The following is a 21,847-nucleotide window of genomic DNA, read 5'->3' as shown; positions in this document are numbered from 1 at the left end:
GATCTGCCATCACAAGACAAGCTGATTTTTAATTTTTTTTTTTCACTAAAGAAGGATTTATTATGAGGCAAAAAGGTTGCTTGAAGAAGAAAGACAATAATTCCACTGAATCCCCATCAGGAAAGATAGGAGAAAAATCAGGGATGGATAAGGTGCAACTGGCTCAAAGAGATGCTAAAGTTACTCTTAAATTGAAGCAAAAAAGATACACAAAAAGATGAAAGAGTAAGTAAGAGCAGCATGTGTTATTAACAGCAGAAGTTATGAAATACTAAAGAGAAAAATGCTACATTTTGCTAACCAAAGCAGCATAAAACTCTTCTGAAAAGAATCTGAAATAAAATCAGAAAGAGACATGTAGTAAGAAATCAGAGGTTCAAAAACCAGCTGAATGCAAAGGAGTGTTAACAACAGATAAGGAAATGCAAAATACCACTGTTAATATCAGATTATTAAAAATCAAAAGCATCATATCACACACTCATTTGATATCCAGAGAAGCCTCTGGCAAATCACACACGAGTTCAGCCAGCAGATGAGAAGCTGTGGCAGTGCAGACCCAGCCCCTACACCCAACAAATCACTGGCTCATTTGATTTTTAACTTAATTAGCCAGTAAAAAAACTAGCAATGCCTGCAGTAGAGGCAATCAATGCGATTCCAAGCCAGCAGATGTGACAATGACAGCAAGTTCATCCAGGGAACCTGCACTCAGGGACAGGATTCCTGCTGGGGCTGGAATTGATGTCCCCAGGCTCGTTTCTGACCATCCTCTCATCCCAAAACCAGCAATTGCTGAGCAGGCACACAGCTCTGACACTGCAGACATTCCCCACAAGCTCAGGGAGTGGCTGGGTGTTTTCTGGAATTTGCCACTTCTAAATGACAAACAGCTGTGGGCAAAACACTGCTTCAGCTTCAGACTCCAGTGATTCCCACACGTCATTAATATTTAAACCTGGCTTAGCTTGTTTTGGGTAAAGAGGTTTTGACTTGGTTATTTCAGGAAAAACATCTGTATAACATTTTTGTAAAAGGTTGTAGAAATAAAGAGTGCTAAGGAAAGAAATGAAGACATCTGAAACACAAGTGGCAAAGAGAGCTTCTACCCAGCTGGTGAGTTCATGTTCTGTCTGCTCCATCCCCCAAAAGCCAGTCCAAACATTATCCAGGAGCACTCTATTTTTTTGCTCTTCTTGCAGCAAGAGAGCAAAAAGAAAATGCAGGGATCATCTGAGCACATTAACCTCCCTGGAAGAGAAGGGAATGAGACAAGATCTTGAGAGAATTGCATTCTGTCTGCCTCTGCAGTAATGGCATTACACTTGAATGAAAGCAAAATTATGTGGAAGACTGTTAGTTTACTGAGGGGTCAAAGAGATGACAGCTGTGGCAGGAGGAGGCAAACCTTTAATATGCCATGATGGACCAATGTGCACATCCTCCAGTGGATGAATAAATGTGGCTGAACAAGGGATTACACCTGAGCAAGCAACTGCATAGATTAATAAATTCAGCATCAGACCATTCAACAACACAGGCTGCAGGAGGGGAAAAAAAGCAACTCCTGAGAAATAGCTGAGTTCTGCTTCTCCATTTAGAGAAACAAATACAATCCCAGTGCTGCTGAGGAGAGTTTAATAGATTGAGACATGTACATAAGGAGAAAACCCCCAAAACACAGGGGGACCTCCCATCTTTTTGCTGGTGTCTGAGCAGAACTGCTCTGTGACAGATGCTCCATGTGCAGACTGATCCCCAGCCTAAGCCAAACTGCTCCTTGCAGGGTGATGTAATCCTCAGAAATATATCCTTAACTGCAATTTAATAAAAAGTCATGGGCTGAAAAAATGCAGTTTCATAAAAAAAGAGAGAAGATGTCTCGCTGCACAGGGCTGAGAGAGGCAATAACAGGAAAATAAAATCAGGTACTGCATCTCTTCTCATAAGTACAGAGAATTTCCTTGGTTATTAAATGAGACTCCCCACAAGTCCCAGCCTGTGCTCTCTGTAAGTACTCAGTGCCACACTGGATGAGAAACAAGACATAAATACATAATCAATGCAAGAATAAAGGCACGAGCAATGCAGTGGAACAGGAGCAGCTCTCTAACTCCACTGCTTCAGTTTTAAGACACCTGCTTTGCTTTGCTTTGCAATGAACATCAAAAAGCAAAATACGCAGGCTGGCAGCAAACTGGAGCTCTGCAAAAGTATATTTAAAGTAAGAGGATACCCAGTGAAAGCATTGAGATTGTTATTTGCAATCTGTCCACATTTATTGGGCTGCAGCCAGGGTTAATTCAGCCAAACTTTGCTGTGTATTCCTTATAAATTCACTGAATGTCAGAGTAATTCTGTACATCACAAGACCTGTGCTTGTTATAGAATGACAGTGTCATTTAGGTTGGGAAAGATCTCCAGGATCCTCAAATCCCCAGCACTGCCAGGTCCCCCTAAACCACATCCCTAAACCCCCTACACACCTTCCAAGTGACCTCAAAAGAAAAGGACATCTGCTCTACATTATTTGAAGAACACCTTCAATAAGATAATGCTGTCTAAAACCATTCCAGGAAAAAAAAAAAAAAAAAAAAGAAAACCAACCCTACACCTACTAAATGATGAAGTCAAATTCCCTCAGCCACCAGCCAAGCTTTCCCTTATTTCAAGTCCTCATCCAAAGCCTTTCAGCAACACCCTTTTTTCTACATCACAGCTTGCTGCTGTACAACACATTCCAAATTGATATTCTAAATCTTTATTTCAGTTTGAGGAGGCTCCAAATCCAATAGCTTTATGAGCCATGAAGGGTGGGGTAGGACACAGCAATGCTGTGTTCCTGTTGACAGGAACAATTTTCATGTTTGATTTTTTTTTTTTTTTTTTTTAACTTGCAAAAACGGCAGTTGAAAGATCAAAGCATTCAATTCCTACTGAACATTCCTATTAACTTCAATGGGCTTTAGATCAGGCCCTTAATGGGGTATTACTGCAATGTAAACATTTTTAAGTATTATCTTAATATTATCAGTAGCATGTGAAATGGGCTAACAAGACCCCATTAGGGTAATTCTGACAAACAAATCAAGGGCTGAAATACTTTCCTTAACAAGGATTTGCTTTGATTTTTCAGTGAATATAAGCTCTGTTTTCCCTAAATAATCCATATTTCAGAGTTTTGAGAATAGTCTTGCAATGCAAAAATCCTAAGGAGCATCACTGCTTTCCTTAAACAAAGAAACCAAGCACACACATACCAAAAAAAAAAAAGAATTTAAGTATTTTTGATTTGGAGCTTTACCAGGTGAGGAAATGGGCAGGAAATGCTGACATTTTTAGTTATTTATAAATATTTTTTACAGAAATGAAGCCAGCATTTCTAAAGGGTTGTGGTAAAAAGATTTCAGAATTTAGGCATAAAGTCTAAAAATATAAAATCATATTGGTGTCCACTGTCTCCCTTGCACTTCAGACACATCTTACATTAGGCAGGTCCAATCAAGGGAAGTATTTAATAGGAGAAAAAGATGTGGGGAGACAAAGCCACAGCTGCTTTTTCAACTTCATTTACTGCCTGAATCCAGCCTCACTGAGGATGTTCAGCCTTTTGCAGGAACAGGTTTAATGCTGTGATCTGGAGCCTCATCCCTGGGATTCTGAGGATTCAAGCACCAGGATTCTCCCAGTTCTGGAGCTTGGACCAACGAGGAGAAGGGCTGGACACAAAGCTGGGGGTCCTGCCCAAAACTCCACCTTTTCCCAAGAGATTCCAGGAGGAATTCAAGTTCCATGAGGAGCAAAATCATGGCAAGGCAAGACCTGCCTTTGCTCAAGCTATAGAAACCATAATGGCACAGATCACTAAATCTGTATTTTTGGCTGAGCTTGTAGGCTGGCCTAAACTTTTTGGAGGAGATAAGCTCATGCAGCATCCTAAAACAGCACTAAAGCTTCAGCATTCATGAAAAAATGACACGATGCAATAAATAGCTTTGGGAGGAAAAAAGTATTTTTTAGCTCTCTATTTCTAGCTCCAAAACATTCTTCCCCTTATTTTCCATGCCAGAAAGTCTCTGCTCTCTCCTTGCCACACTCCTTCACAAGCTATTCATGCACAAGCTTTGAAAGATAGTAAGAGACAAGCAGATTTACATCAAAAAAATAAAGAGAGATAAGGTTGCTATGGGAATAAGAAGACAAAAACTGTTACTTAATCCAACATAAAAAGGATGAGAACTGGAGAGAACTCAGATGGGATTGAAACTGTCACCCCAACCAATGAGGTTATGATCTGAAACAACTGCTTTTTCTCCCTCATTTCCTCCATGCTTTTATGTAATTTCATTTTCTCATCAGAATCTCTTTACAGAATACAATATTTCATGTTCAGATTCAAAAAACTTTAAAAAATGAATTAGAAGTAATACTTTCCAATATGTTGCTCACTACTGGCACTCACTAGGCAAACTCTTGCAAAAGCTGAAATATGTCCCCTCTGCAGCAATGCTGTGGATGCAGATGTGAAATTGGAGATGAATCTTTAGATTTTATATATAAATTATGCATAAAAAATAGATTCAGCCATGCAAATGTCTTACTTTTAACAGCCTCTGGTCTTACAATAAAGTTTTACATAGGCTAGTAAGCAAATTCAGATTTAGGGGTTTTTACAGCTGCAATCACAGGCAATTCTTACAATCTGGGAAAGAAGTGTCACACACCCTCTCCCAAGAAGTCCAGGCACCATTGCTGGTTATCTCACAAAACACTGTCTCTTATCAGTGCTTGCTGGAATCACTTCCCAGCCAGCACAAAACATCGTGGCAAGGAATGAATCTGTCCCATTTTCAAGCTGTTGATACAGGATAAATGTTTCTTTTCATTCTGTAAAGGGTAGGGAAAATGTCTTTCCTTCCATTCCACACCTCCAGAGCTGCCCTGAGTCAATAAATCCGGGGCCAGAAGATCTCCCTACTCAGCAAACCTCAAAAATGGGAAATGGGATGAAACTTTAAAATACCCAGTTCATAAAGTCTCTACCAGTGGATGATCTCTGGCAGCATTAAGGCTGAAAGTAACCTGAATTAATCAAGCCAAAAATTTTTCCTGGACATGCAGCCCAGCTCTGGAAGAGGAATTCTTATTTCACCTTCTCTCTCCCAAGCTATGCCCATTATCTCCAATATCCAAATTTGCCATTCAGGTGTTTACCAACAGTGAGATCTTTATGTGCCACCTCTGAGCTACAGGAGACTCCTTCACTGAATCAAACATCAAACTACCTGAGGATTTTCTTTATTGCTTTCAGTTATAAATAGCTGAATGAGGAATCAGGATAAAATACACACTAATTACCCTTGACTATGCAAATGAAGCTATTTCAAATTCAGGTTTAGACCATTTTCCAGTTCTCACTGCACGATTGCCAAAGGCAGGGGAATGCTGCACTTTCCTTTGCAGTCCTTTGCTTTTTGGTGCATGCAGAGCACCTGAAGTTGCACCACATCATTCTGCAGAGCAGGTGCAAGGTGTGACTGCAGCTCACTGGGGCACAGCCTGTGAGGGGGCAGTCGCAGCACAGGAGATCCAAAATTTTCTGATTATTTCAAACAGGATCCTGTTCACTCTGCTGTCTCTGCTGAGTAAAGTGATGCTTGTTCCTCACCTGGTACTTTTCAACAAAATGACACTTCAGAGATAGGAACAAACCCTGATGTGTATTTAGGGCAAATGTGGCAAGTCTCAGCTTTGGGACTCTTTTAACCCAGACACAAAAACCTCCAAAGTGTCACTGAGCCTTTTCCTGGCTACTTAAATGGAAACTTGGGTCAGCTGCACAAGCTCACAGCCATCACTCCCAAACTCAGGTCTCCTCAAATCTCCTTGCATTGTGCTATTATCCCACATTTCTGTGTCCTTGCCCATGGCAGGAGGTGGAACTAAATAATCTTTAAGGTCTCTTCCAACCCAAACCATTCTGTCATTCTCACTTAACACCACAGGGAAACACCCAGTTGGCTCCAGTATGGAATTCCTTAATTTCCATCACTGCACAAAATCACTCTGTACCTCCCTTTCTTCACCAAGGCTTCCTGTCCCATCTCCTGAGTGAAATACTACAAATCCTCCTGTTGGCTGCTTCAAATAAAGTGGTTTCTACATTCAAATGTTCCTGAACATCTGACCCCAACAATGCAGAAACAAAGGACAGCCAAGCACAAACACATTTACCTACAGATCATCATCTGCTTTCTATTCCACTTGCCTACAGAAAGTTCTGCCTCCCTGCCCAAAGGCCTGGCTTTGAAATGCCTTTGATTTTCTTGAAAGGCCCCTAAAAAGTCACCAAGAAAGTCACAACTCCATGTTCCACCCAAGGAGGGGAAAAACATCATGCTCTGCTAGTCAACTGCATTTTAATATTCTGTTTATAGTTATGGAAATTTGGCTCGTTTTAGCATCAATAAGTCCTGATTGTGCTAATCAGACAAGAATATAAATGAGTTTTATTCGCTTAGGTTTTCAAACACGTTTAGTAAATATGGTTGAGGTTAAGCTCTTCTACTTCACGATGTTGTGTTATTTTGTTACTGAAAAAACAGTGTGTAAATTGTGTTCTAATCCCTGACAAACACTGATCCCTGAAATCCCACTGCTGATATGTACATCCTGTACTGGAAGAGCTAAAGGCTACTATTAACACATGTGTTATTACACAAAACACTGAGAGGTTAATTATGGCACAAATAAAGCTTTTGTCCAAGGCACTGGCAGCCACATTTTTAAAATCACCAAAAATTAAAAACCTAAAGCATTCATTTTGAACATCATCATTAAGAACAAGAAGAAAAATCAGAACAGTTTCTACTGAAGAGCTTTTTTTAAACACAAAACTGAATTATTCTCAGTTCTGCTGTTTTGTTGAACATCTGCCAAATGACTCAGCTTTAGATTTCAACCCAGTGTACCTTCCCTGTTTTTCAACTGTCAGTCACAGCCTCTTTAATCTGAATTTTTTTAACTCCAAGATGTCCTGAACTTCCCAAATAAAGGGATGGAAGCCAAAAGTCTTCCAAGAACTTCCAGGACCTTCCAGACCATGAAGCTTTGGCAGTGCTGGCCCACATTAAAACCCAAAAAACCTGTGGAGAGGCTCCTGCTCTGTCCTTGTCACAAGTCAAGCTGGCTTCATGCTAAGGGAAATGAGGGAAAGCTGGGAATCTTCCAAAGTCACTTTTTCCAAGGTGTCTGGGAAAAAAGGCTGAAGTCACACAGCAAATAAGCAGCCAAAAACAAAACACCAGGCAATGATCTACCAAAAAATTCAGCAAACAGAAGTCCTGAGGCTTCTGTGGGAATTATCACAATTCCTATGAAATCAATATTTAGCTTGTGGATTGGAGTAAGTATTCCAGCAGGGATTACTATTCAATGTGCTCAAGCTCCATAACAGTTTACAAAAAATATATTGGAATTATTTTCTGTATTGTATTGCACTTTAAACTGCAGTAGGCAGAAGAACTGTCTAAGTACAAATGTACAGCCTTCATGCTCAGTAATATTTGCAATAACAGAATTTTATTGCAGGATAAACTGCTTGGAAATTCTTTTCTTGGTAATTTATGTGAAAATCAGAATTGCCAGTAGCTAAAACTTCTCCATTCCAATGTCATCAAATCAGCCATAAGCTTAATTAATGAAGATGAGGGCAGCATTTGTCTTGTTGAAATGAAGCATTAATTGTGTGAAGGTGAGGATTCAGCTTTAAGGTCAGACAGTATCTGCAGCACGAGGGAGCTGCTTTTGAGGAGGATTTCTTCAGCTTGAAAGATAAGGCAGAAACCAAGGAGACTCTTCAAAAGCTATGAAAGGTCTCTCTTAAAAAGGATTTGAATCTAACAGCACTTTCTGCACTTATGGAATTAAATATTGTAACTGGTAAGAGCATGTCCAGCATGGAAACCCAAACTCCTGGAAATGCAGGAGCTTGGAGAAAGGCTGGGATGCCAACAAAGCTCTTTCTTTGGACTTCAATTTATACCCAAATTTATATTTAGCTGACAGAAAACACAGATCCTCATGAAAGAAACCCTTTTTTATCTCTCACCTAATTCCAAGTGAATGCATTAAATGGTCACCTCAGCCAGGAGTGCCCAAGGCTGCTACAGGAGGAAGAAAGGAGCTGCAGAGAAAGGCAAAATTTACCCTGGTAAAGAGTAAATCTTTAAAAAAGACCAGGAGGTGAAGGCCATACAGGAATGGGAAGTGCAAGAAGTTATACCTGGAATTAATTCCTCACTTCACCACAGCTCACAGATGAGTTCTGCACTTCCAGTGTTGATGTTGTTGTGCCTAATTTTCTCCTTTTTGTATTTGAAGTTGCACTTCAGAGTAACTTAAACATTATAATGCTAAAGTGTGTGTTTTAAAATTTCAAACAAAGTAGACATTTTGAATTCCCACATATATATACATATATATAGATAATATATATACACATACATAATACATATAATATGTATATGTGTATACACAAAAATATATATACACATTTATATTCATATATATATATATGTATATATATGTACACATATATACACACACATATATTTTTAATTTTTTTTAAATGCTCAGTAATCCCCTTTTTGCTCCCCAAATGGGCACCAAACACTTCAGGAAAAAGCAGGACCCTTAAGAGTGGTTTCTCATTTTGTCACTAACTGAAGCCAAACTTTCTGTCAGTGCAATGAATCCTGGCAGTGCTGCACAAACCATCCCAGCTAAACAATTCTGACAGTCACTGCTGCCATAGCTGCACTTGAACATGATGGCAGGGCATGTATAATGCACAAAAAGGAGATTATTATTAATATGCAAAAGCATTATGCATCAAAAGCCAGGCTGGCTCTGTCTGAAGGTTGTAACTCTTAATGAAAACTGAATTTGAACAAGAGTAGTAGATGATGCTGTTTGTTTTTTTGTCTTACAAATGGACTTTTACCCAAAGAGAAACTCCCCACCAAAGACTAAATCTGAAGAGGATATTTCTGCTTTCCTCGTGGAATGATTTAATCACAACATCAGAGCAGTAAGAACACAGAAGGTTTGTTTTCATGCTCTCAGGAAAATAAAGAAAGAATCATGCTTTCCAATTTCATAAGTCTCCTAAACTTGATACTAAAAAAGAGGAGAACTGTGAATCTGATACATGACATCGCTGTGCCTGAGGGTTTAACAGTTTATTTCTGCATTAGCCTGAGAAAACAAAATGAAAAAACGAAAATGAAAGCAATAAAAACACCTGAATTGACATAAAGAAATACACAGAATATGATCTAGTTTTAAACTCAAATGGACTGCTGAATAAGGAATTAGAAGAAAAATCTCCCTACTGACAAATTTTAGTATAAAGTGATAGAACAGGAACCAGACTGCAATGTCCAAATAGTTTCTATATATTACAGCAGTGCATTGACTGTGTTTTTTCTTTGTGGCTTTGTGTTTTTGTTTTTGGGTTTGTTTTTTTTTTTTTTTTTGCCAAGGCTTGCAATGGCTGGATGGAAAAGAAATTAATGACTATTTTTGTTTTTCTCTATTTAAGTGAAGTGCAGCAAAGACCCTGTTTGTGGTGGCAAGGAGTCAGAATTTGAGGAGAGTCAACCCAAGTGGAATCTCCAGGTCCTGCCCTGGACACAGTGTTTGAAACGTGCCCTTTCATCTCCTCAAGGAGAAAAAAATTATGTATTTACACACAGAATCCTCCTTGTTCTGTTTCTTTTGAACTCTCTCTTTATTCACAGCTTTCCTTCCCCTTCAAAAGTTGTTTTTCCCCTTAATTCTCAGGAGAAGCTTTAAGAACATCCCTTTTTGGGGAGAGAGCAGTTGGTTTAGCAGCAGCAGAACATCTCAAGGAGGCACAGAAATCAGTGCCTGTGCTCTGCAGGGCTGGAGCAGGGAAGTTTTTACACACTCCTGTGATGGGGGCTCACAAATTCACCAAATTGCTCAACAAATTCACCCTCACTCATTCCAGACAGGAACTGCTGCCCCAGAGCCCCAAAGCACCAGGTGCAATCAGGGCACTCAGGAAAGGTGAAGACCCCACAGGAATCAGAAGTTGCAAAAGTCACACCTGGAATTAATTCATGACCTCACCACAGCTTAGTCTGGCACTTTCATTGTTGATGATGTTCTGCATATTTTACTCATTTTTACCTTTGAAGTCGGTCTTCAGAGTAATTTAAAGATAAAAATGCTAAAGTGTGTGTTTTGAAATGCCTCTCCTAACAAGGCAGACATTTGGAAACCCCCCCATATATATATATATATATATATATATATATATATATATATATATATATATATTTAATATTTAAAATTACTCAGTAATCACCTTTTTGCTCCCCAAGGTAAATGGACAAAAAAAAATGGGATCATTAGTCATACAGATGCAATCATACTTCAGTAAACAAAAACCCAAGGGTCACTGTTTATTTTCATTAGACCCTCTCACATTCCCCTCTTTGATGAACTATGAAGATTCACAACAGATAAAGGAAAAGCAATTCAATATAGGACACTGCAATAAGGGGCCTACTTTGAAATCCATTATCTGCAAAGACAGAGAATGTCAGGGTTTATAAGCCAGGATCAGCATCATCTCCTTTTCTGCAGCTACGATGTTATTTCATAACACTGAACTGCAGACAGCTCTTACAAGAACTGTCTTTTTGCTTATAGGCAAAGCAAAAGAAAAATGGTTTTCTTTGGGGAGGCAGAATACCTGCTGATCTGTTTTAATAAGAGGTTAAAATAACATTCTCCAAACTGTCTGACAACTTGTTTTTACATTTAGAGCATGCTCTTACTAGAATCTGTTCTGAAATCAATTCAACTGAAGGATTCCCAAGTGGATTTCAGCAGCCAGCTGTTCCAAAGGTCCACTGAGGAGATTCATGCAATTGGAGCAAACAGGTGATGTGAGCATTGAGCACACACCTAGGCTCCAAATATCAGGAGATTTTTATGTCAGATCGAGCCCTTCTGCAGAGTTTTGAAGGAGATGGGTCAGGCAGCTGAAAATTGTATGTGGCTCAACTCTTGTCTCTGCCAGTGCTGCCTGGGACTCCACAGAACCTCCTCAGTGACAGCAACTCAACATTAAATCAGGGATGTCATCCCAAGCAGCCCTGCTCATGCCAGCTGGCTTTTGGAAATAGGAAAAGCAGCTTTTCACTTGACCCCCTGCTGGTCCTCCAACCTACCAACTCCCCATGGCCACCAGACTTTGTTTGGCAAGTACCAGCTGCAGGGAGTGACCTGAAATAGGAGCAGAGAAGGGCTGGGAGGATGGACACTGGTTTAACAATGTCACTTCCCTTTCTTTAAAGCTCCTGACCAAGCCACAAACAAATCCTGGCCTTCTGAAGCTCCATGAAAAGCTGAATCCATCTTCCTTGGATGTGCAGGGCTCCAACCCTCCTGAGCACAGCCAGGACACAAGCACTGGTCATGGGAGGAAGGGGATGGAGGGAGAGGCTGGCACAGCACAGGACCAGATAAAATCACAGCCAGGGGACTGCCCAGGGCAGCCACAGCATTTCCTTCCATCCCTCCTGCCCTGGAGCTCGTGGAAAGCAAACTCATCTATGCAAGCAGAGCTGGGGATAAACCAGGATTTTCATCCACATGAAGTAGAGCACTGCCCTCCTCCCCAGGGCTGTGCTGACCATCCTGGGAGGATGCCCAGGGGCATTTGGGCACTGCCCTGCTCTTGGCAGGCCTGGCAAAGCCAAGGGGCACAGAATCCACCAGAGCCCAGCCCTGAGGGCAGGACACACTCAGCATCACTGGGGGTGCTGGAGCAGAACAAGCTGAGCAGAGATCCCCATGGCAAGCCCTGAGAGTGAGCTCTGAGCTCCAGCAGGCTCAGAACAGTGACTGCAGAGCTGGCTGGCAGCAGGGAGGAGCTCCAGCAGCTCCAGACTCTGAGAGCTGCCTGGCACAGCAAGGAAAGCAAACCTCTGCACCAGTTCAGCAATAACACCGTGCTGCTCCTCAGGAATAAAGCCCATTCTAAAGCAGAGCTTGGAGAAAAGCTGCAGCAATCAGCCACAGCAAGAATCTGAAGTGTCCAGTTAAAGACAAACACACACTGCAGCTCTTCAATCAGCACAAAATCCTGAATGCATTCAAATGTCTTCTGCTTGCTTTGAAAGCACATCCCTACCTAGCAAAGGTGCTTTTAATTCACTCATTCTTAATATTTTGCATTATTTAACACATCTGTTGCATGCCTGGCTTCTAAACTGCACACAACTTGTGCATTTCAAAACCTCTGGGGTCTCCTCAATTGCAGCTGAAACCTTGAATCTGGCAATTTGTGCACAGTTCTAAAAGAGAAGTTAGAGATCATTGTTACCTGCAAGGCAGCCCACAAGTGACACCAGGAACAGCTGCTCCCACAGCAGCAGCAGCATCTTCAGTCCCCTGAATTCAGTGATTCTGCTTGTCTCAGAGGAACTGTGTGTTTAAGTCTTTCAGGTGGCAAGGTTCAACCTGTTAAAAGAACAGACATAAAACTGAATCCCTTGATGGTCCTTAAGAACTGGCTTCCTTGCTAATGCACTTTTAAATAAATACAAAGTTGACAGATCCTTTAATGTTCCCCTTTTTTTTTCCAGGACTTAATCCCCCAAAAGAAGGGTACATTTGTATTTCATCTGTTTCATGTACATGAGGTGCTGGAGGTTTTATTCTCCAGCAGGAGCAGAGCTGAGAGCTAAGTTGATTTTGCAGTTCCCACTTCCCACCAAGCTCCAGCACTGATTTATTTGTGAGATACAGGGGATTTAAAGGAAGGGAGGTGCAGCCATTCACAGTTCAGCAGCTGAACACATCTGGGAGGAGCAGCCTGTGCAAACCATGCTGGCAACAACACAGACCAGTAACTGATTCAATTAAAGCCATGTCCAACCCATCCTTTTTTTGATGTACTGGAGTGTGATGTGCTCACTGATGGCTTTTTCAGTTTTTAATTTCTCTTTGGACTTCTGCAGCAGGTGCAATGAACCAATTTACTGCCCCTTTGTCACTGGCCAGATGATAAACCCTGTGCCTACCAACCTGGCTAGGGCATTATTTTACTTGTATTTTTTCCCTAAAGAAACTTTACAGTAATTTTTTTTTTTTTTTTAGTTGTAAGACAACTCTGTTTTTTTTATTTTCTGGCTGTCACTTCCACAGCATCTTCTTCCTTGAGAGAAGGGGAGACAGGCAGGACACAGCCCAAACTAAATGATTAGCCCACAGATCACTGCACAACAACATAAAGGTCAAGAAAGCAACTACTAATTCTGAGGAGCCAAATCTGAGCTGTCTGAACTTGATGTTTCCATGTGAACTACCTTCCTTTTTTTTTTTTTTTTAATTAAGGGTTTAATACTGCTGTAGAACAACTGTTTGAATTTCTAGCTAAGCTCCCCAGAAAAAAGAATTTAGAGGGTCCTCCCTGAAACGTCCCCAACCTGTGATTAGCTAGGAGAACTGACTCTCCTCCAGAACACATCACCCTTTGCCACAAGGAGAATATTTTTCCTCATCCTGCTTCCACCCCGTGTTCAATTCCTGCTTTCTCCTTGTCCCCACGTGCTTCCAAACCACAAAAGAAGCAGCTCCAAGCCCTCCCATCTCTATTATGTGATAGGTGTTGGTCCCCCAGCACAGCTGGCACAGAGGGAGGCTCCCTGCAGGGATGCAGCAATTCCCCCAGACCAAAGGGAACATCCCACCCCAGGGCAGCTCCCTGGGTGCAATTCCAGGAGCCTCACCCAGATCTCAGATTGAAAAATGCCATTGGTTTCCAAAAGGAGTGATGGGAGCACAATAAACTCTGTTAATTTTGCATGGTAAAAGCTGCAGAGCAGTGCTTTGGCAACAGTGCAGTTCACAGAATCACAGAATATTGGCAGCAACCCACAAAGATCATAAATCCAACCCTCAGCCCTGCACAGGACACCCTGAGCATCACACCCTGTGCTCAGAGCACTGCCCAAACTTTTCTTTGAGCCAAAAAAGAAAAAGTGAGGACACAAAGAAACCTGTTCTGTGGCAGATCTGCAGTCCAAGGTTTTACTTTTCTTTTCTGTTTGGTTTTTAGTTCTGATTTTTTCTTTCCTTAGCAAAGCAAAGCAAACCCACAAAAAAAAAAAAAAAAAAAATCCCAACAGAATCAAAACAAACCCCCAGAAAAAAAGGGCAAACTGAAACCAGAAAAAAGAAACCAAACAACAACAAAAAAACTTCTTGCTGAAGCTGTAAACTTGGAGTTGGCCATTCCTCACTGGAATTTCCAAGGGAATGTTATCCATGGAATGTTATCCAGCACAGGAACAGCCCAGAACACCTTGGGGATGCAGAGCTGAATCCTGCTGGAGCATCTCCACCCCAGCCCCTGGAATCCAAAATTCCACAGCTGCCCAGAGGCAGAAGGGCAGGGAGGGCACAGGGGAGGAGGTGCAGCAGGAATATTAAAGTAGGTCACTCCTGTGTGTCAGCTTTCTTGCAGTCTTGCAAGGGAAAAAAAAAAATATGGAGAAGCTAAATTAATTTGGTTTTGTTCTCTAAGTGCTCTGGGCAAAGCAGAACATGATAGATTCATTTCAGGCCAGAAAAAAATTGCTTTGGTAGAAGCTAAAAAAAAAAAAATTTAAAAATTGAAAGCTTTGTATGTGGGTATAAAGTCATAAAAATACATCCCAACCTCTGGCTGCATTATATTTTAATAAATTTTAATATCTAAAGAGAGAAGAGTAGCTACCAGCTACCACTGTAAGACTTAAATTACTTTAAACACTTCATTTTCCCTGTGTTCTGTGAGGCTTTGCTAATCTAGGATCCATCCCTGAATAGCACTGCCTCATTTGAAGAGCACCACACTCAAACTCCCAGCTCCAAGCCAGATAAATGCATCCTTGTGCTCAACAATGGCTGTTTGCACAAAGATGCAAACCCAGATGCACACCCAAAGCATGAACTCATTGAAGTTTCTCCTCAGTTCATTTCCTACAAAGAAAAGGAGCCCAGAGTAGTTTTTCTCTGCAGAGGCACATGAAGGGCTACAAAGCAGAGCTGCCCCTGGCCAGGTCAGTGGGATCAGGCTGTTTGCAGACCCTGGGTCAATGCTGGGCACTGGAGAAAGCTTCTGCCTTGGAAATTGCTCCAAAAAGAGAGAAAAAAATCAAATATTGAACACCACAGCAGCTCAGCTCTGCTGTAAACTTTTCTTTCTTACTGCAATGATCTAAAAATTAAGATGTTAAAATCCCCAAAACATTGTATTAGAAAGGCTGCAGTGGGTTGTTTTTTAGAAGATACATGTTCCAATTATTTCTCACATGGAAATAACCTGCATCAAAGAAATCCAGGGATCCAAAATCCAAGAACAACACTGAGCATCTCTCCTTCTCAGCTCCCACATAACCCCAGCCCTTTCTCAGGTCCCAGCCCGTTGCCTCTGGGATTTGCTTTCAAAATGTCCCATCTTACAAATTAAACTTCAATGTAATGTTAAAATAACCATATTAAAATACTACTAATAAAATATTATTATAACATTATTCTTCACATTAAGAATTGTTTCATGTCCCCCTTTAGAGAAGCAAAGGGGCAGATCCACAACATCCTCTGGGGGTTTTGGAAATAAGATTTAAACTGGCTACCCCCCAAAATTCAGCATTTTGTATATAAAGAATAGAAAGAATAAAGAGAAACAGCACCTGGTGTGGTTGGAAAAACTTGTAAAGAAACAAAGTAATATCCACAGAATATGCAAAAGGAAATAGAAATGTAGTTTTTAAAGCAGAAATTTCCTATTATTAGGCAGTGCTCTGCTTTCAGAAGACAAAGTTATTTCAAGGCAGTAAAAAAGCAAAGGTGTGAAATGGTGTAAAAAACACCAGGAAAAATTAACAGATTAGATTTCTTCATTATTTATTTCTTTAACTTTCAGAGAGAAAAGTCATGAGTTGATCCAACCATTTTTTTGATGGGAACAATTGGTTATCCAGAAAAAAAACACCAAAACCCCAAACAAACTACCAGCCAAACAAATAAAGCAGGATGGGAGCACACACATATTAAAAAATTCATTTTTTTTCCTTTAAAATTAGCCTTCCAGACCTTTGAATTTTCAGATCATATAATATGGCAAGTGATGCACATGAATGTCTGAAAGAAATAAAAAGTTTGGGGAAGGTTCAAGAACCAGTAATTTTATTCAGTGACCTTAATTTTTACTACACAGAGTCAAACATAAAAAGCAGTAGTTCCCTGAAGGTGGAATTTTTATTTCTATATATAGAACTGGAACTTGTCAGAGCTGGCTGGCAAGTTCATTTTAAACTGGAGTTTGAGCAGGAGGAATTTGTAGAGTCACCAAGTCTAAATGAATCAGAAATTCCTGGAACTCAGGAGAGCTCTGGAGACCCAGAACTTATTTTTCTGTGTTGATCACAAAGCACAGCACAGAAAATCAAGTGATGTCCTGACACTAGAGGTCAGCAGATCTTTGCTAAGGCAGGGAATTATTAAAATCTCATAAAACCATGGAATTGTTTGGGTTGGGAAGGCCCTTAAAGCTCATTCCCATTTCCCATGGCAGGGACACTTCCCCTGTCCCAGGTGCTCCAGCCCCAGTGTCCAACTTGGGCATTCCAGGGATCCAGGGCAGCCACAGCTGCTCTGGGCCCTGTGCCAGGGGCTTACCTGGATGAATGATGAGATTTGCACTCAAGTTAATGCTAAAGTCATCTCCAGCATCAAAGGATGAGCTGCTGAACACTCCACAAGAAGCTCAGGCAGCCCATTGTGCTTATTTTTCAGGGAGGGCAGTGACATCCATTTCTGATTCCCCTCAAAATGACACCAGCTGCTGTGACAAGTGACCCAGTGCAGGTGGTTTCAGTGAGGAAAGGGCTGAGCTGGACATTTCCCTCCTCCCTGAATCCAGGAGCAAGCCTGGAGGCACCAGTGCCATGATGAAAACATTCCAGTTTTGCATGGGAACTCCACACTTACCTCTCCATGGTCAATCTAAAAATAACTATAAAAATGCTAAAATGTTTGAAAACCCAAAGGAAAGAAAACTCTTGTGGTATTCTCCATTTGTACCTGATTTATCAAGCCAGTCTTCCTCTAATGCCAGGTGATCTTCAGATCTTGCTCTGATACCAACACAGCCCAGTTCACTTGGATCTGTCTGTGTTGAGATGAATCCAAATCAAAAATGCCAAAGGTACCTACAAATATCCAGGCAAGGTCAGACTGTCCAATGCCACAGCTGGCCACTCATAATTCACTGAAATCAAACTGGGATCAGTTATTGGTTGCACTGAAGCAGAAATTGTGCCAGTTTAAGAAGAGAATTTAGAAGTTGAAGGAAAGAGTTAATTCAATTTGACATCATGCACCAGGCAGATGTAGAGAGTAAGATATCAGAGTAATTTCTTTTTAGAGATGGGAAATGCTTTGGAAAACAAAACACAGAGGCAATATTGACCAGCACAGAGCCAACAGTGGCAGCACTTCTGAAAGAAACACAAATGCATCCACTACACCTGAAAGGCTGTAAATAAAAAAGGATTGACCAGTTAAAAGCTCCAGCAGCAAGACAAAGAGGAGAGTTAAAAATCCTGCTAAGCAATGCTGTGGCCTGTTCCTGAGACAAGCTTAGAATGGTGCTCCAAGGAAAAATGTGATTGCTCCAACTCCTGTGGGGTCTCATTAGATCCCTGCCCCATGGCAGCATCACTCGCCAGGAGCTGCACCCCAGGAGGAACCTGTGGGTGCCCCTGGCCCTTCCTCAGCATCCTCAGCTGTGCCTGCAGGGGCACTGACAGCAGCACATCCTCTGACCCGGCTGCAGCAGAGCCCAGCCAGGAACTGCCACACACACTTCTCCATTGCCAAGCAGGACTAAAGCTCTCTCCAGTGTGCCATTAGCAGAGGCCTAGTTAAAAGCATCATTTTATACAAAATTAATTTACAACAGCTTAATATGGAAGAAGCAGCAACTGTTCTGTGGAGAGTTTTATTACAACCTCTCCTGTCTGGCTGCATTTATTGACTCTCAGGCACGGTCCCCTGCCTCCCCAGCCCTCCATCCTCTGCACCTGACCCAAACTCCCTGGAACATCTCACACAGCTGGTTCTGCTCTGCACAACATCCCTGAGCTCATCTGAGCCCCTCCTTCTCCCACTGCAGCAAAGAGCATTTGTAGTGATGAATGCCACTGTCCCCACATCCTCATCCCTCCACACACTGCCACAGAACATCTGCTTTTATCTCTCATTCCTCAGAACAGTCCAGCCCCTGCCCACACCAGCAGGGTTTTCTGAATCCAACTCTAAAGTGCCAAAGGTACCTGCAAATATCTTCTGCAAATATTTTCTGAACTCCCCACCTGCACTTCTGCCATCTCAGAGCTGTAACCAAAACCTTTAGCCCAGCTCAGCCTTTAGCACAGGGAGTTATTCCATCTCAACAACAGCAGCAGAGCTGCAAAAAGAATCATTAAGGAGTGACATTTATCCTAAAGTCCTCAGGAATCCTGCTCTGTTTTATCACCATCACCTTCCACAGCTCTGTGCATCAACCACTTTACATCTGGCCAGAGGTTTTGACTCTGCAGCCCCTGTGGAGACAGCTCAGCTCTGTCAACCCTGGGACACCCATGGGAGCCCTGCACTCTTCCCAAAGTTTGCCAGGAAGTGTTTACCAGACCCTCTTTAAACTCTTGCCATTGAATCAGTTAGAAAATACAATTTAAAATTAGTAACTCTGAAACAACTCAACACCCAACACACGCTGAGCACCAATTCCCACCCCAGGGCCCCAAATCTCATTCCATGTGCAGTTCCTGCAAACTATTTTTGGTGTTGGTGCAGTGCAAGTGTTGCACTGCTAGAGCAGGTTAGTTTTTCAAATTCAAAATGCAGCTGTTACATTAAATCAGAATTATACTGCCTTTTTTAGCATTACTTGGTGAAACATCCACACATCAAACTTCTGTGGAAATCTTTGTGTGCCCTGCCTAACACCAAACTCACTCCCAGGCTCCAAGCAAAACCTCCACTCAGTGCCAAAACTGAACTCCCCAAACACATAGGAGGAAAGGATGTTAAAAACCAAATATTTTCAGGCTGCAGTGTCTTGGGAAGAATTCTTTACCTGTGGTATCCCAGAATTTTGCATATTTAGCACAAAGAAATGTTTGAGATTCCGTACAAGTGTTAATAAAATTGAAAAGCAGATATTCATATTCAGCACTCACTGCCAAAAGCCAACTTCAGCTGCTACTTTAAATATTTCCATTATTACTCTGGACAGATACATTTCTCTGTACTTCAGTAATTATTAAATGCCTTCCCAACCCATCACAGTACAACCTTGTGCATTTAAAGCCATGCTGACTAACAAAAATGTTAAAACTGCAATGCACCCCTGATGACATAACCTGTGCTCTGCCCATTAATTCTTCCTTTCTTGGAATAACAATATTTTAAATCAATAACCAACTTGAAAAACTCTTTTTTTTTTTTCCAGAAGAGTGACCTGTCACAAGTCAAGTATTTCCTCTGTTATTTTCAGGCCCCTGTTGTTGTAATTTGTATGCCTGAAGCTTTCCCCCTGTGACCTACAATTCCAGACACTTTTCTGACAACATTTATGGGTCCTCACCTTCAACCAGGCGTCTCAAGACAGGTGTTTCCAGAGGTCAGGAATTCTGTGAACCCACATGACAGCATGTCACAAATTACTTTAAAATAATGTAGGGCTTGAGAATTATTATAAATAAATCAGAGCTGCTGGAATTTTCAAAAAATCAAATATGAAGTTGGCTGAACTCTGGCTTGTGTAGCTGCAGTGGGGGGAAAGGGTGAGACCTGATTGTTATTTCTGTATTTCCATAAGAGGAGTGACTCTGATGTCTGGATTTGTGTTCCAAACTCTCCAGGGCTGCCAGGACTCACTGCCATGAGCACAGAGAGCCTTGGGATGGAGGAGATGCTGCTGCTGAGTCAGTTCTCAGTCCCTGAAAGGAAGGGTGACCAGGAATCAGGATGGTTTGGGCTGGAAGGGAGCTAAAAGATCATCCAGGGACACCTCCCACTGTCCCAGGGGCTCCAGCCCCAGTGTCCAACCTGGCCTGGACACTCCAGGGATCCAGGGGCAGCCACAGCTGCTCTGGGCACCTGTGCCAGGGCTGCCCACCCTCCCTGGGAAGGATTTATTCCAAATATCTCACCTAAACCCACTCTCTGTCAGTGTGAAGCCATTCCCTGTGTCCTGTCCCTCCATCCCTTGTCAATTCTCTCTCTCCATCTTTCCTGTGTCCCTTCCAAGGTCACCCTGAGCTCACCCCAAAGCTTCTCCTGTGCAGTGAACAATCCCAGCTGTGCCAGCCTTTCCTCCCAGCAGAGCTGCTCCATCCTCTGCCCATCCTGGAGCCTCCTCTGGGCTCTGCAGCAGCTCCAGGTCCCTCCTGTGCTGGGGCAGCTCTGCAGGTGGGTCTCACCTGAGAGGGGACAATCCCCCCTTTCCTGCTGGGACCAGCCCAGGACACTTTAATGATCCATTCCTTTATCTGTGGTGAGGCACAACCATCAGCATTTCTCTCCAAGCCCCTTCACTTCCATCCCCTACAAATCACAACTTCAAAAGCCTCTTTCATCCTGCACGGCTGCCCCAATAAAAACTCATCACTTTCCACTGCATACATAATTCCACTTTGATATTCCTTGGCCAGAACAAAGTTGATCTGTGCCTCTGGTGGTGTCCCAGCCAGAATTCACACCCAGATCCTGCAGGATCTCCAGGAATGCTGATCCATGCTGGCTGCCCTGGCTCCAAGGGTCACCTGCAGCAATTTGTCAGCAGTTCCCTCTTCATCAAAAATTTAGAGCCTGCTGAATTTCCAGTGATGCTACAGCTCATGGTAAAACCATCTACCTCAAATATTTTTAACAGAATGTGCTGTTCTCTCTCATGTCTCTACTCAAAATCACAGGATAAGACAAGATCCTACACCTGAAATGGGCTTCAAATCCCAGAAAGTGAAATTTTTGCTGCATCCAAGCAGCAAAGTGACAACAGGACAGCAAGCACTTGAATAAACAGAATAAAAAATCCAACACAAACCTGAAGCCTGTCCCCAACTCTCTCCCAACACAAAGATCTAAAACTGAAACAATAAAAACCAACCACAGACAGCCCATTAAACGCCACAAAACAGTGGCATAGACACTGCACTTAAGAAGTGCTGACAATGTTACTCTGCAACTTAAAAGAATCTAAAATTCAACACAAAAATACTCCCAACATCCAAATGAACCGAAATTTACATCAGCAGGGCCCTGTGTTTAAGTTCTCTAAGAAGTTACTTTGATTTTCAGAGCTCCCTGTTGTTGCTCTTAGTCCCAAAAATCCTCATCAAGACGAGCACTGCACCTGCCTGGTCCTCTCACTGCAGGAGAGACTCAAACTCCATCAGAGCAGACAGAAACAACATTTCCAACCCACTAAACTTCCCTTACACTGGCAGTTTAAACTGCAACATGTGAGAAAAATCATTCTGTGCTGAATGCCTTTAGAGCTGGCAAATTAAACAGTCAGACACTTTGGGACTGAAAAACTCCAGAGACTTTTTAGGTTAAACAGTAAAATGTGTTGCTACCTACACATATGTACATGTATTTACAGAGAGATATTGATATATATGTTTGTTTAATGGTGCATACTAAAGAGAGAATGGCAGAAAAACCTCCTCCTTCTCACCCTCTCCTT

At 41.9% G+C, this 21,847-nt stretch overlaps 1 protein-coding gene across 2 annotated transcripts in view; it reads right to left on the bottom strand.

Annotated features, from left to right (window-relative positions):
- CNTN3 (contactin 3) overlaps nucleotides 1–21,847 on the bottom strand; it is a 94,649-nt gene that overhangs the window by 59,511 nt on the left and 13,291 nt on the right. For both annotated transcript variants that reach the window (XM_056501850.1, XM_056501849.1), the window contains exon 2: nucleotides 12,425–12,561. In XM_056501850.1, the coding sequence (XP_056357825.1) occupies nucleotides 12,425–12,482 (58 nt within the window). In that variant the 5' untranslated portion in view covers nucleotides 12,483–12,561. The remainder of the gene's footprint in view (nucleotides 1–12,424; nucleotides 12,562–21,847) is intronic.

The sequence above is a fragment of the Oenanthe melanoleuca genome, chromosome 12, assembly GCF_029582105.1.
Source record: "Oenanthe melanoleuca isolate GR-GAL-2019-014 chromosome 12, OMel1.0, whole genome shotgun sequence".
Taxonomy (NCBI): Eukaryota; Metazoa; Chordata; class Aves; order Passeriformes; family Muscicapidae; genus Oenanthe; species Oenanthe melanoleuca.
The sequence above is the reverse complement of the archived record's forward strand: the minus strand, read 5'-3'. Positions and strand labels throughout refer to the sequence as shown.